General features: G+C 37.6%; 1 protein-coding gene across 1 annotated transcript in view; it reads right to left on the bottom strand.

The window, feature by feature from the left end:
* Positions 1 to 12,688, bottom strand: part of TTC29 (tetratricopeptide repeat domain 29) — a 279,515-nt gene that overhangs the window by 228,584 nt on the left and 38,243 nt on the right. The window contains exons 5-6 of the mRNA XM_086346476.1: positions 9,742 to 9,965; positions 3,630 to 3,815 (exon numbers count right to left, since the gene is read on the bottom strand). Coding sequence (XP_086202602.1) covers positions 3,630 to 3,815; positions 9,742 to 9,965 — 410 coding nt within the window. The remainder of the gene's footprint in view (positions 1 to 3,629; positions 3,816 to 9,741; positions 9,966 to 12,688) is intronic.

The raw sequence follows: 12,688 nt of genomic DNA, 5'->3' as shown, positions 1-12,688 counted from the left end.
AATTGTTGATTCATGGGTATTGAGATCCAGGTTTGCTAGATGAAAAAGTTCTGGAGACCAGAACTGTTGTTACACAAGAGTGAGAATACACTTACTACTACTGAACTCACTCACAAATAGGATGGTAAATTCTATTATGTGTTTTTTACTGCAATAAATTAAAAAATATCACACCAAGTTTTAAAAATCAGAAATAAAATGTATAGAAAAGTTCAGAATATGTCTATGGTAGCTATTTGAAACTCAATGAGGCCACTCTTAAATTTTCATCAGGGTAGCCCTGGCTTCTTCAGCTTTAATTTTCCTATATTATTTGTTACTTCTTTCTTGAATTTTTTTTTGGAGTCCGTAATTGAAAGTTCCATTATTTGATTTTCATAGTTAGAGAATTTGATGGTTCCAATTATAAAGACAAAATAAGACAGACAACATCTGAGGGATATACTTACAGTAGAGAACAACAAAGTGCTAAATTACACTTCAGTGTGTAATTTTCAGGAATTTTTACAGTTGAAAGCAAAGCAACTCTTGGTTTGCGTAGGGCAGTGGCTGCCAACACAGACTCTGAAGCCAGCTGAGCCAGCACTAGCCCCAGCACTAACAAGCTCAATTTCTTTGTGCCACAGTTTCCTCATCTTCAAAACAAAGGTAATCACTTTTTAAAAGCTTTAAAAACTATTTACCTCACTTATGAAATGAGAATAATCATTTTAAAAAGCTCACTCAAAGATTTTACTTTGAATTTTACTTAAGCAAGAATTTATTCTATTTTTACAATCTGGAAAACTGAACCTTACTTTTAACAATAGGCTCTAGAATTTTAACAACTTCTCAATTACAGTAAGTAATAACTCTTCAGTACATAATTCTACAATCACCTATGTATGATCCCCACATTCAAAAAACAACCACTGTGAACACTTGGTTAGTACATAACACATACCAAATACAATTATATTTTACCTTGTGTTTGGATCTTATTTCTCTTTAATGTACCATGAACATTTTCTTAAACTGATATATATTTTGAGATTTCCTGGTGGCTCAGACGGTAAGAACCTGCCTGCAATGCGGGAGACCCAGGTTCAATTCCTGGGTTGGGAAGATCCACAGGAGAAGGAAATGGCAGCATTCCAGTATTCCTGCCTAGAGAATGCCAGGGACAGAGGAGCCTGGCAGGCTACTGTTCATGGGGCTACAGGGGTTGCAAAGAGTCAGACATGACTGTACAACTAACATTTTCACATTCACTTTTTCATACAATGTAGAATAAAATCCAAAGTCCTCAGCTTGGCCTACAAGCTCCCATGTGATCCCAACCTCCTGGTTTAAACTTGGCTCCTCTTCTTTCATCCCCCACCTTCCTCACTGAGTTCCAGACACTGCTGAGCCTTCATTTGCACTCCCTGCATCCTCTCTCTAAAACCTCTTCCTCCAGGTTTTTACAAGGCTCACTCCCTCACCTTCTTCATGCCTCATCTTCTAAAAGGTGATCACTGTATGCAAGGTAGCAACTGCTATCTATTCCTTTGCCTTATTTTTCATCACAGCATTTACCACTACTTCATATGTTACAATAGTTAGGAATGGTTAAGGCCTGTTTTTCCCAGTAGAATCTTAGTGTCGCAAAGAAAATATTTTGTCTATCTTGCTAGCTTATCTCTAAACATTAGGTCCTAAACAAATACTCGCTAAACGAATGAATTTGGCTCTAATTTGTAATTTCATGACTGCACAGAACTCGGTTGTAAAGGTATTGCTTAATGTTGCTAATCTTTTGCTTTGAGACGTCATAAATTGTACTGTAAGGGACTTCTGTAGTGGTATAATGGTTAAGACTCCATGCGCCCAAGGCAGGGGCACCGGTTCAAGCGCTGGTTGAGGAAGCGACATCCCACATGCCACAGGGGAAGCCGAAAAAAAAAAATTTTTTTTTTTTTTGCTATGGATATGCTCAAATATATTCTTTTAAATAGTCTTGGATTGTTCCTTCAAGGTGGAATGAATGCAGCAGCTTCCTAACCACTCCCCCTTTCTCTTCCCATGGGGTCTCACAGTGAGACTCCTATCACACTCCCTTCCTTAGATTGAAGGAACAGAAGCCCAAACTCTGAACCCAAGCCTTTCCATACACACTCAGTCCCCGTCACTGTTCAGAAACATACTTGGCACTTTAACCAAGTTGCTGCACCTATCATTTTCTCTAATTTTGCTTTGGTCTATGTAGTTCCATCTTACAGAATATATTCCTGTTTCTTTACCTGCCTAAATTACACCCATCTTTCATGTCCCCCACAAGTCCCTTCTTTTTTTACATCTTACCTTTTTTTTGGCCTCTGTGTGTACCATGTGGGATCTAGTTCTCTGACCAGGGATCAAACCTGTGCCCCCTTGCATTTGGAACCTGGCGTCTTAGCCACTGGACCACCAGTGAATCCTCCCCACACCAGTTCCTTCTGGCTCCACCTTGCCCTCCTTGAATCTAGTACCCATGATCTCTCCACTTTGAATTGTTCTGCTCTTCTTCATACCTATCACCCAGGAGAGCCCTCCAGTACCTACCATGCCGCAGAATACAACGTGCAATTTCCTGAGGCATGAAAGCCTTTTTTTCCCCTCCTTTCTCAAAGTCCTAGGCAGTTCTAGCCATAAAATAGCAAATATTTTCTAACTTAACCCTATTGCGACAAACTCTCGTGGAAATGAGAGTGCTCTGAGGGGAGAAATAGAATTATTTCTGATCAAATATTTTCATCTCCCCATATATTTGGTTTGTAAATGATCTAACCACCATTCTTCCACAAATAACTTTAATTCTTAAATTTCTACTCACAATCTTTCTTAAACCACCATAAGAAATATGTTTCTGATGAATTTGTTGTTTTGTCTCAGGCTTTGGCTTGTCTTAATATAATATGATTAAGCATGACATTATTTATAAAGAAATATTTCCTCCAGAAATTATGATGTAACCACAAGTGGTACCTGGGTTATAGAGGTTGTATATACGGGATTTGGCATATTAGGAAAATCACCATGTGTGCCTTTCCTCTTTCCCATTTTCAAACATGAGAAATCAAGTTAAAATGAATGAAAAGGTCTATACAAAAGGAAAAATAATTCGAAATGGTGCAATACGGAGGAAAGATGTAGGTGGAAGACTGGGAAGAAGTTTTCTCTCTGTGACGATGTTGCTGGGAACTCTAGGCTGAGTGTGCAGCTGGGGTATGAGTGTAGCAATACAGAGGGTGAGTCTAAAGTCACATCCCTTTGCTTTTTAATCTCAATAACTTACATTCTTCCCAGGTGGCACAGTGGTAAAGAACCCACCTGCCAAGGCAGGAGACTCAAGAGGCTCAATTCAATTCCTAGATCAGGAAGATCCCCTGGATGAGGAAATGGCAACCGACTCCAGTATTCTTGTCTGGAGTATCCCATGGACAGAGGAGCCTGGCAGGCTACAGACCATGGGGTAGCCAAGAGTTGGACAAGACTGAGCACATAGCACACACAACTTACATTCTTAACACCAAGCCTTGAGTCTTTTTCTCCACCCCTACATGCTTTCTGGTTGCCTGGACTCAAGAGCCTCCAAAGCCCCTTGGGCAGCCTGGCAAAGGGCTACTCACCATCCTCCTCGAAGAGCAGCCCCATGTGTCCATGCGCCTCGGCTTCCTTCTTCCCACCGTCAATTTTGATGACTTGAGCAATCTTAAAACATCGTTCATAGAAGTGGTTTCTAACCCACTTGTCTTCAGAATTATTGAAGTAACAGGCCAGAGCGTACAAGTTATTATAGACCTCTTCAAAGTATTCTTCAAAGAGAGAAAAACATCAGAAAATGCATTAGAAAAGTGTCTCAAGGCACATCTCTTCAAATGGCAAACCAATATAGTGACATTTAGTTTCTATTTTTCTTTAAAAGCGTGATTAACTATTTAAAAACTGGAAATGTAAAAATTAATGTGTTTTAACTATTAAACTACTTATATTAATTAAAGGATGTACACTTGAGAAAAACTACAACAAAAAAATCTTTTGGAGTGCTTAGACTGATATACTCTTTGGTTGAAATAGAAGTCTTTATATAAGACAAAAAACAGAATGGTGTCTGCTAGCAATGGGCTCAGTTCTTTTGGAATAAATGAGTATATGGTATCAGCAAGTACTTATCCCACTAAAGATTTGAAAAGTATTTAGAGATTCCAGAGAAAGCAATGTTTCCTAACCATGGCAAAAGATAAAGGAAAAAAGCAGATGAAATCTAAAAATATCAAAATATTTTCACCCAATAGGAAAAGTCAGCATGCAGCTTATAGATAGATACAAGAAATGATCACTGTATGTTCCATATACGTTACAACACCATTTCTGACAATACAAGTTACTAGCAATGTTAAGAAACAGTAGATTTCTAGCATTATCTTTTCTATGAGTATCTTCTTCTGCTGAAAATGCGTTAATACTAGTCATCCCTCTCACTCAGAAAGTTACTAGTTTATTAGTTGTCAGTTTATCAAATCCCTTTTCTCCCCTAAAGTGGCAAATATATGACCTATTTGTACACAAAAAACTATACTGATAAACTGTGAAGTAAACTGTAAGATAAACTGTAAAGTCTTACAAACTTCACTGCAAACAGTCATGAACTTAAACAAAAATGTTTGTGCTAAATTGTCCTTCTCTCTTGTAGATTTCATTCTATTGGTGGACATGAAAAAATACATAATCTTTGCATTTCTTTGCATTTGTGCTAAAAATACAGTCATAAATAAATGGTAGGCTATGGATTACCCTTCCAAGGACTTTTTACAGCAATCACTATCTGTTGGAATTCAGTTCAGTTCAGTTTAGTTGCTCAGTTGTGTCCGACTCTTTGCGACTCCCATGAATCGGAGCACGCCAGGCCTCCCTGTCCATCACCAACTCCTGGCGTTCACCCAGACTCACGTCCATCGAGTCAGTGATGCCATCCAGCCATCTCATCCTCTGTCATCCCCTTCTCCTCCAGCTCCCAATCCCTCCCAGCATCAGAGTCTTTTCCAGTGAGTCAACTCTTTGCATGAGGTGGCCAAAGTACTGGAGTTTCAGCTTTAGCATCATTCCTTCCAAAGAAATCCCAGGGCTTATCTCCTTCAGAATGGACTGGTTGGATCTCCTTGCAGTCCAAGGGACTCTCAAGACTCTTCTCCAACACCACAGTTCAAAAGCATCAATTCTTCGGTGCTCAGCCTTCTTCATAGTCCAACTCTCACATGCATACATGACCACAGGAAAAACCATAGCCTTGACTAGATGGACCTTTGTTGGCAAAGTAATGTCTCTGCTTTTGAATATGCTATCTAGGTTGGTCATAACTTTCCTTCCAAGGAGTAAGCATCTATTAATTTCATGGCTGCAGTCACCATCTGCAGTGATTTTGGAATTAAGTGATATTAATTGCTCACTACTATCAGAAGAGTCAATCTATATATGCCTGAAAGAATTACAATTATGAAAAGCATTTATATATTGCCCATTGGTACTTCTATAAGATTAAAGTCAAAAGGCTCAGAAAAAATTGACAATAGGCTGATTACATCAAAAATTAACTTTTGAAAACTGTACACAGTGACTCCAATGTTCCCAAAGAAATTTTAAGACCTACATAATGTCAGCTTTTACACACTGTGTGTGCTGTGCTGTGTTTAGTCGCTCAGTTGTGTCCAACTCTTTGCAAACCCATGCAGCCTGCCAGGCTCCTCTGTCCATGGAAATTTTCCAGGCAAGAATACTGGAAAATGTGAAGTGAAAGTCGCTCAGTCATGTCCAACTCTTTGCAACCCCTTGGACTATACAGTCCATGGAATTCTCCAGGCCAGAATAATGGAGTGGGTAGCCTTTCCCTTCTCCAGGGGATTTTTCCAACCCAGGGATCAAACCCAGGTCTTCCACATTGCAGGCAGATTCTTTACCAGCTGAGCCACAAGGGAAGCCCAAGAATACTAAAGTGGGTTGCCATTTCCTCCTCTAGATCTTCTTGACCCAGGGATCTAACCCACGTCTTTTGCGTCTCCTACATCGGTGGGTGGATTCTTTGTCACTATGCCCCCTGGAAAATCGCTGCTTCATAATTCCATAGGAAATTAAGATTTATCTCAAAGTTAAGTTTTAGAACTAAAAATTAAAGTTAAAATACATTCTCCCTATTCCCCAGTTTTGAAGGAACTGGAGATTCTGCAGAGACTTTCTGCCTTTTAAGGTTATTCACAATAGGCAATAGCTTAGGTGAAAAGTAGGGGGTAAAACCCTGAGCAATTTATTTAAAACAAATACTCTCATTTCAGAACTGGCTTCTCTTGTGCTTTATCTTTCCATCTGGACCCGTGCCTAATATGAATAGAGCATTAAAGTCTATTTTGTAATATTTTATATTCTTTCTCATATATAGTGATTGAAAGTGAAAGTGAAGTCGCTCAGTTGTGTCCAACTCTTTATGACCCCATGGATTGTAGCCTGCCAGGCTCCTTCACCCATGGGATCTTCCAGGCAAGAATACTGGAGTGGGTTTCCATTTCCTTCTCCAGAGGATCTTCCCAACCCAGGGATCGAACGCTGGTCTCCCGCACTGCAGGCAGACTCTTTACCATCTGAACCACCAGGGAAACCCACATACATAGTGATTAGAGAGCTGCTATTTTTAAAACCTGTAAATAAAACATTTCATATCTTCCATTTTAAAAAGTCATACAAAGAGCTTTTAAAAAATATATATGCAAACCTAAAATAATTTTCCATTTTTCAGTAATTAAGCTTTAATAGAAAATTATTTCCAACATTTGATAAAGTTTTTGGTTTTGCTTAGAAGCTATTTAGATTACATATTTAAAGACTACTTGTCAGCTAAGCTATTCTTCTATGGAAAAATTGAAAGTTTTGAACCTTTGAATAATCCAAATACATGGTTTATACCCTTTATATTCTAAGCAGTCTTTTCTCCTTGCTTGCACAACATTTCCTCAAATTATCAGCAGCTATATTAATAAGATGAAAATCAATTTTATTGTTGATTTATTCTTTAGACTGATATTCACTGTGCTACCTTAAAAGGAGATCTCATGATGAAATAAATTTGGAAAATGCTCCTACTAATTTCTCTCTTTCAGTGAAACACACAGCTCATTAATATGTCAAAGGCTCTGATAAGTCCTGCAACAAACCAACCTGCTTTGTATATGTTAATTCACATGGTTGTTTCTCAAACTTATTTCACCAGACACTCACTTTTGTTTTTCTTTACATAAACTGTATAAACATCCAGTGGGACTCTGCTTGAGTAAAACATACTTTGGGTATCTTAAATAAATGTTATTAGAGAAAAAAATTGCTGCTTAACCCTTGACAATAATTTAAAGTCAAGTGTAAATAATGTTTGAATTATCTATTGATTCGGTTACCCATTACCATTATTGCCATCTCTTCCTCAGCCCCATGGGGCACCAGGCCCTAATCATGTTACAGATGGTACAGAGATGACTCACATTGGGTCATATAAGAATGATATCAGGGACAAAGAAATACTTTGTAACAAATGGAAAATAATCCAAAAAGAATGATTGGCTTCCTTTAAACACTTCTTTGCTATAAAACAGAAAGTGATATTTTGAAAAGTAATTTAAATAACTCTAGGTTTCTGCTTTGTGAGTCTCAAGAGACAGAACTGACCCGAGATGACTATTGTTAGTGCCATAGCTTTGATTAAATGAACTTCATTGTGACCCTAGAGTGATGGTCTTTCCAATGAGAAGCAATGAGAATACTCAGAGATACGACGCTGCTTCTAGATAATTGTCTCAGATTTCACAACCATATGGGGTGAAATCATCCAGGAACAGATTTCTGTATTCTAGATTAAGTGTGTGGTATACATGGGTTTTAAGATTTAGAATTAATTCAAGTTAATAAGAGTTTCTGTACATATTCCCTGCACTACTTTCTAGGACATTCTTAAATCACAGTTTTTATCCTATAAAGTTCATGTGTTGAATGTGAAAAAATTACACATTTCTATTTAAAGAAGCATATAAATGTTTACTTGTCCTTCAACTGATGTATTTCCAATAATGTTTTTTTTTGCAATAATTTTAACTTTTTGTATTTTAACCAGGCAAAAGCCACAGCATTTTGAAGTCAATAACCCTACAGAAGAGTTGTTCTGAGCAAGAAGTAATTTTATTTCATTTATCAAATAGAACCTTAGTTACTATGAACATGTGACAAAGTACTCAGTAATAAAAATATTTTACTACTTGTATGTGTGTAAGACACTGGCTATTATGAAGCTTGGACTTTTTAAATTTGGGGGATTGGAGAATCATTTTAATTTATATATAATATAGTTACTTTTTCAAATAAAATATTATAAAGTAAAAGTTTTCTACCTTCAAATAGATTATTTAGCACTCTAGTTTCTTTGTAATTATAAAATGCTTTATAAGTTTCTTTTATGATACTTTATGACTACTGATGTATTTGGCCTAAATTTATGCTATTATGCTACTAAAATGAATGCTTCTATTTAAAATGTTTAGTGAATCAAATTAATTCAACTTGAAAAAAATGACTTATGAACAAATTTTATCTTGATCAATTCTATTTTCAGTGTAAATATCACCTCAGAATTTGGGGCCAGCCTAGAAAATAAGTTTTTTTACAATAGCATTTTAAAATTTAAAACAGTTAATTTCTTGAGAACTTATATGTAAATCACATTTTAAAATTCACCAAAGGACTCTTTTCAAAGTCAATTCTGTAGTTAAATGTTTTCATTATACAAAGAATCACCTCTTATCTACACATACACACACACACACACACACACAAGTTCACTTATGTATTGTACTGAACAATGAAATGAGACATTTTCATGGTGGAGCTTAAAGCTTCTCTCTTTTGGAGTCCAACGGTATTTTCACACAAAAAAAGTCAAAGAAGAAGACAATTGAGAATAGCAAATGTATATGCCAAGTTTGGGGATTTCCTTTCTTTTGATTGTAAAAAATGACCAATTCTGGACATGTAACTAAGAAATGCTTATGACAATGACATCACTATAACTGTAGTAGAGAGCAAAATATTTTCTTTAATACTTGAAACATATTGATCTTCTGGAAAAATTTACAATATCAAAAAAGGAATTAATGAGAGATGATGTGATGGAAGATAAAAAATTAGCAATTTTATTCACAATTGTGGATTACAGACTTTTCCTGTCTCCTCACAATTCACTAATAAAAATTGTCTGATAGAAATCTTAAGCATAGAACTTAAGGATAAAACCTTCAAATTCCATTCTATAAATACTAGAAAATAAGTTTAATTGGCAAATTACAATACTCTGCAAAGGGCTCCTCAGTGAAAGTCAATATTCAGATTACGTATAAAGAAAAAAAACTATATAAAGACGTATAATTACTGATACCAAAGATTTTAATACATTGGGAAGCCCTGGAGATGTTAGTAGGTGCTGTTTACTGTCTACCCAGGCTTAGAGTGACATCACCAGGATGGCCATGTGTCTGGGCCCTCTTGTGAGCCAGCATTCTCTACTGTCCATTCCATGAAGATGCTTAGTTGACTAGGCTGAATTGTGCCAAGGTGTCCTAATGTCTTAAATTCACATATGAAGCAATTGGGAACTTGCCCTCAGGTGCTCCCTGTTCTGGTTTTGGCGGTGCTGCTTCCCCAAACCCCTCCACGTACCTTTCCTTTCAGCTGTCTCAGCCCTGGTCAGGTAGTAGTAGAAGTGATCCAGCTTGTCGGGCTGCTCTTCCAGGGGTCTCTGTGCCCAGGAGAGGGATCGGACCCTCGCAGCCTCCCTCAGGGCATCCCACTTCTCTGTCAGAGCGAAGAACTCGGTAAAGGACTTATGATAACCATCCCGCAGCATCTCCACACAGACGTTCTTAGTGTACGAGTTCCGGTAACTGGGAATAAGAATCAGAACACTGAACTCGTTATTTTAATCCTTCAAATCTTTTGATTTTTTTGATCCTATAATAATTAAAGGTTGGATCACGATGCCATTTTTTTTTCCCTCCGTGAAAGGGCTGAAGCTATCTTGACCTCAAACACTTACAATTGAACAACTCCAGTTTAATGAAAGATGCCAAGAGCTATCTAAATATAATAATTTTAGGGAAATTACATTATAAATATATCAGTTCCAGAGCTGAGCTCCCTTTGATAAGGACAAATAAGCTAGTTGATGGATGTCTCAGTCCATTTGGGCTGATGTAGCAGAGTATGTAGTCCATAGGGTCGCAAAGAGTCAGACACGACTGAGCGACTGAACAACAACAGAATACCACTAACTGAGTAGCTTGTAAACAACTGAAATTTATTGCTCACAGTTCTGGAGGCCAGAAGTCTAAGATCAAGGCTCCAGGAAGGTTGCCCCTCCTGGTTCATAGCCTGAACTTTCTAGTTGTGTCCTCACATAATGTAAGAAGCTGGAGAACTCTCTAGAGCCTCTTTTATAAGAGCGCTAATCCTATTCATGAGTGCCCCACCCTCATGACCTAATCACCTTTTAAAAACCCCATCTACCTACACTTTCAGGGAATGGGATTTCAATATATGAATTTTAGGAACACAACATTCAGACCATAGTAATTGACAATATCCAAAAATACTTAGTAAGTTAGCCTCCCACCAAAACAACACAAAAAGCCAGTAAGGCAAACAAAATTTAAATGTGTCATTGAATATAAAAACAAAGCTCTATTAAGTGGCTTCCTGTTATGTTATGAAGGTTCATTCACTCATTCATTTATGCAGAAAGAGTTTATGGATATCTCTTGCTAAATATATTTTTTAAATTATTTTCAGTTAGGATTAAGTTAATGACTTGTTAGATTACTACTTCACTTCTAACAATAATAAATCATATTCAAAGAGATAAAATGACAATTGAAAGTTGTTATTGTTGTTTTTCAGTCGCTCAGTCGTGTCTGACACTTTGCAACCCCATGGACTGCAGCACTCCAGGCTTCCCTGTCCATCACCGTCTCATGTCCATTGAATCGGTGATCCCATCCAATCATCTTGTCCTCTGTTGTCCTCTTTTCCTCCTGCCTTTAATCTTTCCCAGCATCAGGGTCTTTCTAATGAGTCAGTTCTTTGCATTAGGTAGACAAAGTATTGGAGTTTCAGCTTCATCATCAGTCCTTCCAATGAATATTCAGGGTTGATTTCCTTTAGGATTGACTGGTCTCATCTCCTTGCAGATCAAATATACTATTCAAACAATTGAATAGTGTATTTATTTAGTCAATCAATAGCTATTGAGTTTCCTATTAAGTGCCAGGCACTGTTCTAGATCAAATGGAGTCAATACCCTTGTGACGTGTATATTCTAGTGGAAGAACACAACCAACAAATAAGTAAACAAATCATAAATAATTTCAGAGCATGAACATTGCTATATAGGAAATAAACAGGGTTATGGAATAATAGCTGTGTGGTGGCTATTATTCTATTAAGCAAGTAATCAGAGGCCAAATGATATCACTTTATACTAATTATTTTACATTTTTAAATAGGGGACAATTAAATATTTAGAACTGACAAGATGTGATATTACTATCAATAAGCATTTCAGTGTGGAGTGGTGACAGTCTAGAATTAAAACCCCTGAGGTTCAGGCCATTTCTTCCTAACTTTTCTGGACTTCACTTCTTCTCATCTGTGAAATATGTATATTAGTCTTTGCTATACCTATATCACAGGATTCTTCTAAGAAGCAAGCAAAAATATGTATGTGAAGATTCTCTGAGAAACATGATGAAGTCCAGCAACAGACTCACACTACAGAGTGAGTTGGGTTAAAAAGCAAACAAAACAAAAATGCCTAGGTGCCATACACCCAGAATTTTTTACTCAGTGGATCAGCTTTGCTCTAGAACTAAATACATAAAGTGATAAGGAAGGGAGTGGGAAGAGGGAAATTTAAAAAAGGGGAGGGCAGAACCCATATTGTGGAGACCTCAGAGCACAGTAAGTAGTTTGGACTCCAAGCTAGGAGTGGGATAGAGTCATAGAAGTGTTTGAGTCTGGGAAATGACTCAGTGAGATTCTGTTCAGTTCAGTTCAGTCGCTCAGTTGTGTCCAACTCTTTGTGATCCCATGCACTGCAGCCCACCAGGCCTCCCTGTCCATCACCAACTCCCAGAGTCCACCCAAACCCATGTCCACTGAGTTGGTGACACCATCCAACCATCTTATCCTCTGTTATCCCCTTCTCCTCCTGCCCTCAATCTTTCCCAGAATGGGGGTCTTTTCAAATGAGTCAGCTCTTCACATCAGGTGGCCAAAGTATTGGAGTTTCAGCTTTAGCATCAGCCCCTCCAATGAACACCCAGGACTGATCTCCTGTAGGATGGATTGGTTGGATCTCCTTGCAGTCCAAGGGACTCTCAAGAGTCTTCTCCAATACCACAGTTCAAAAGCATCCATTCTTTGGCGCTTAGTTTTCTGTATTGGGTTGGCCAAAAAATTATTTTGGGTTTTTGTATAAGCTGCATGGAAAAACTCAAAGATTTCGGCCAACCCAATATATTAGAAAAATTACTTGGAAGTGGATTCCCAATTGAATTGCAATCCTCCTCAACCTAGTGGCCAATGCAAGGCACCTATTATTACAGGACTA

Source organism: Bos grunniens, chromosome 17, assembly GCF_055505025.1.
Source record: "Bos grunniens cultivar Pamir isolate PY7600 chromosome 17, Bosgru_T2T1.0, whole genome shotgun sequence".
Lineage (NCBI taxonomy): Eukaryota > Metazoa > Chordata > Mammalia > Artiodactyla > Bovidae > Bos > Bos grunniens.
The sequence above is the reverse complement of the archived record's forward strand: the minus strand, read 5'-3'. Positions and strand labels throughout refer to the sequence as shown.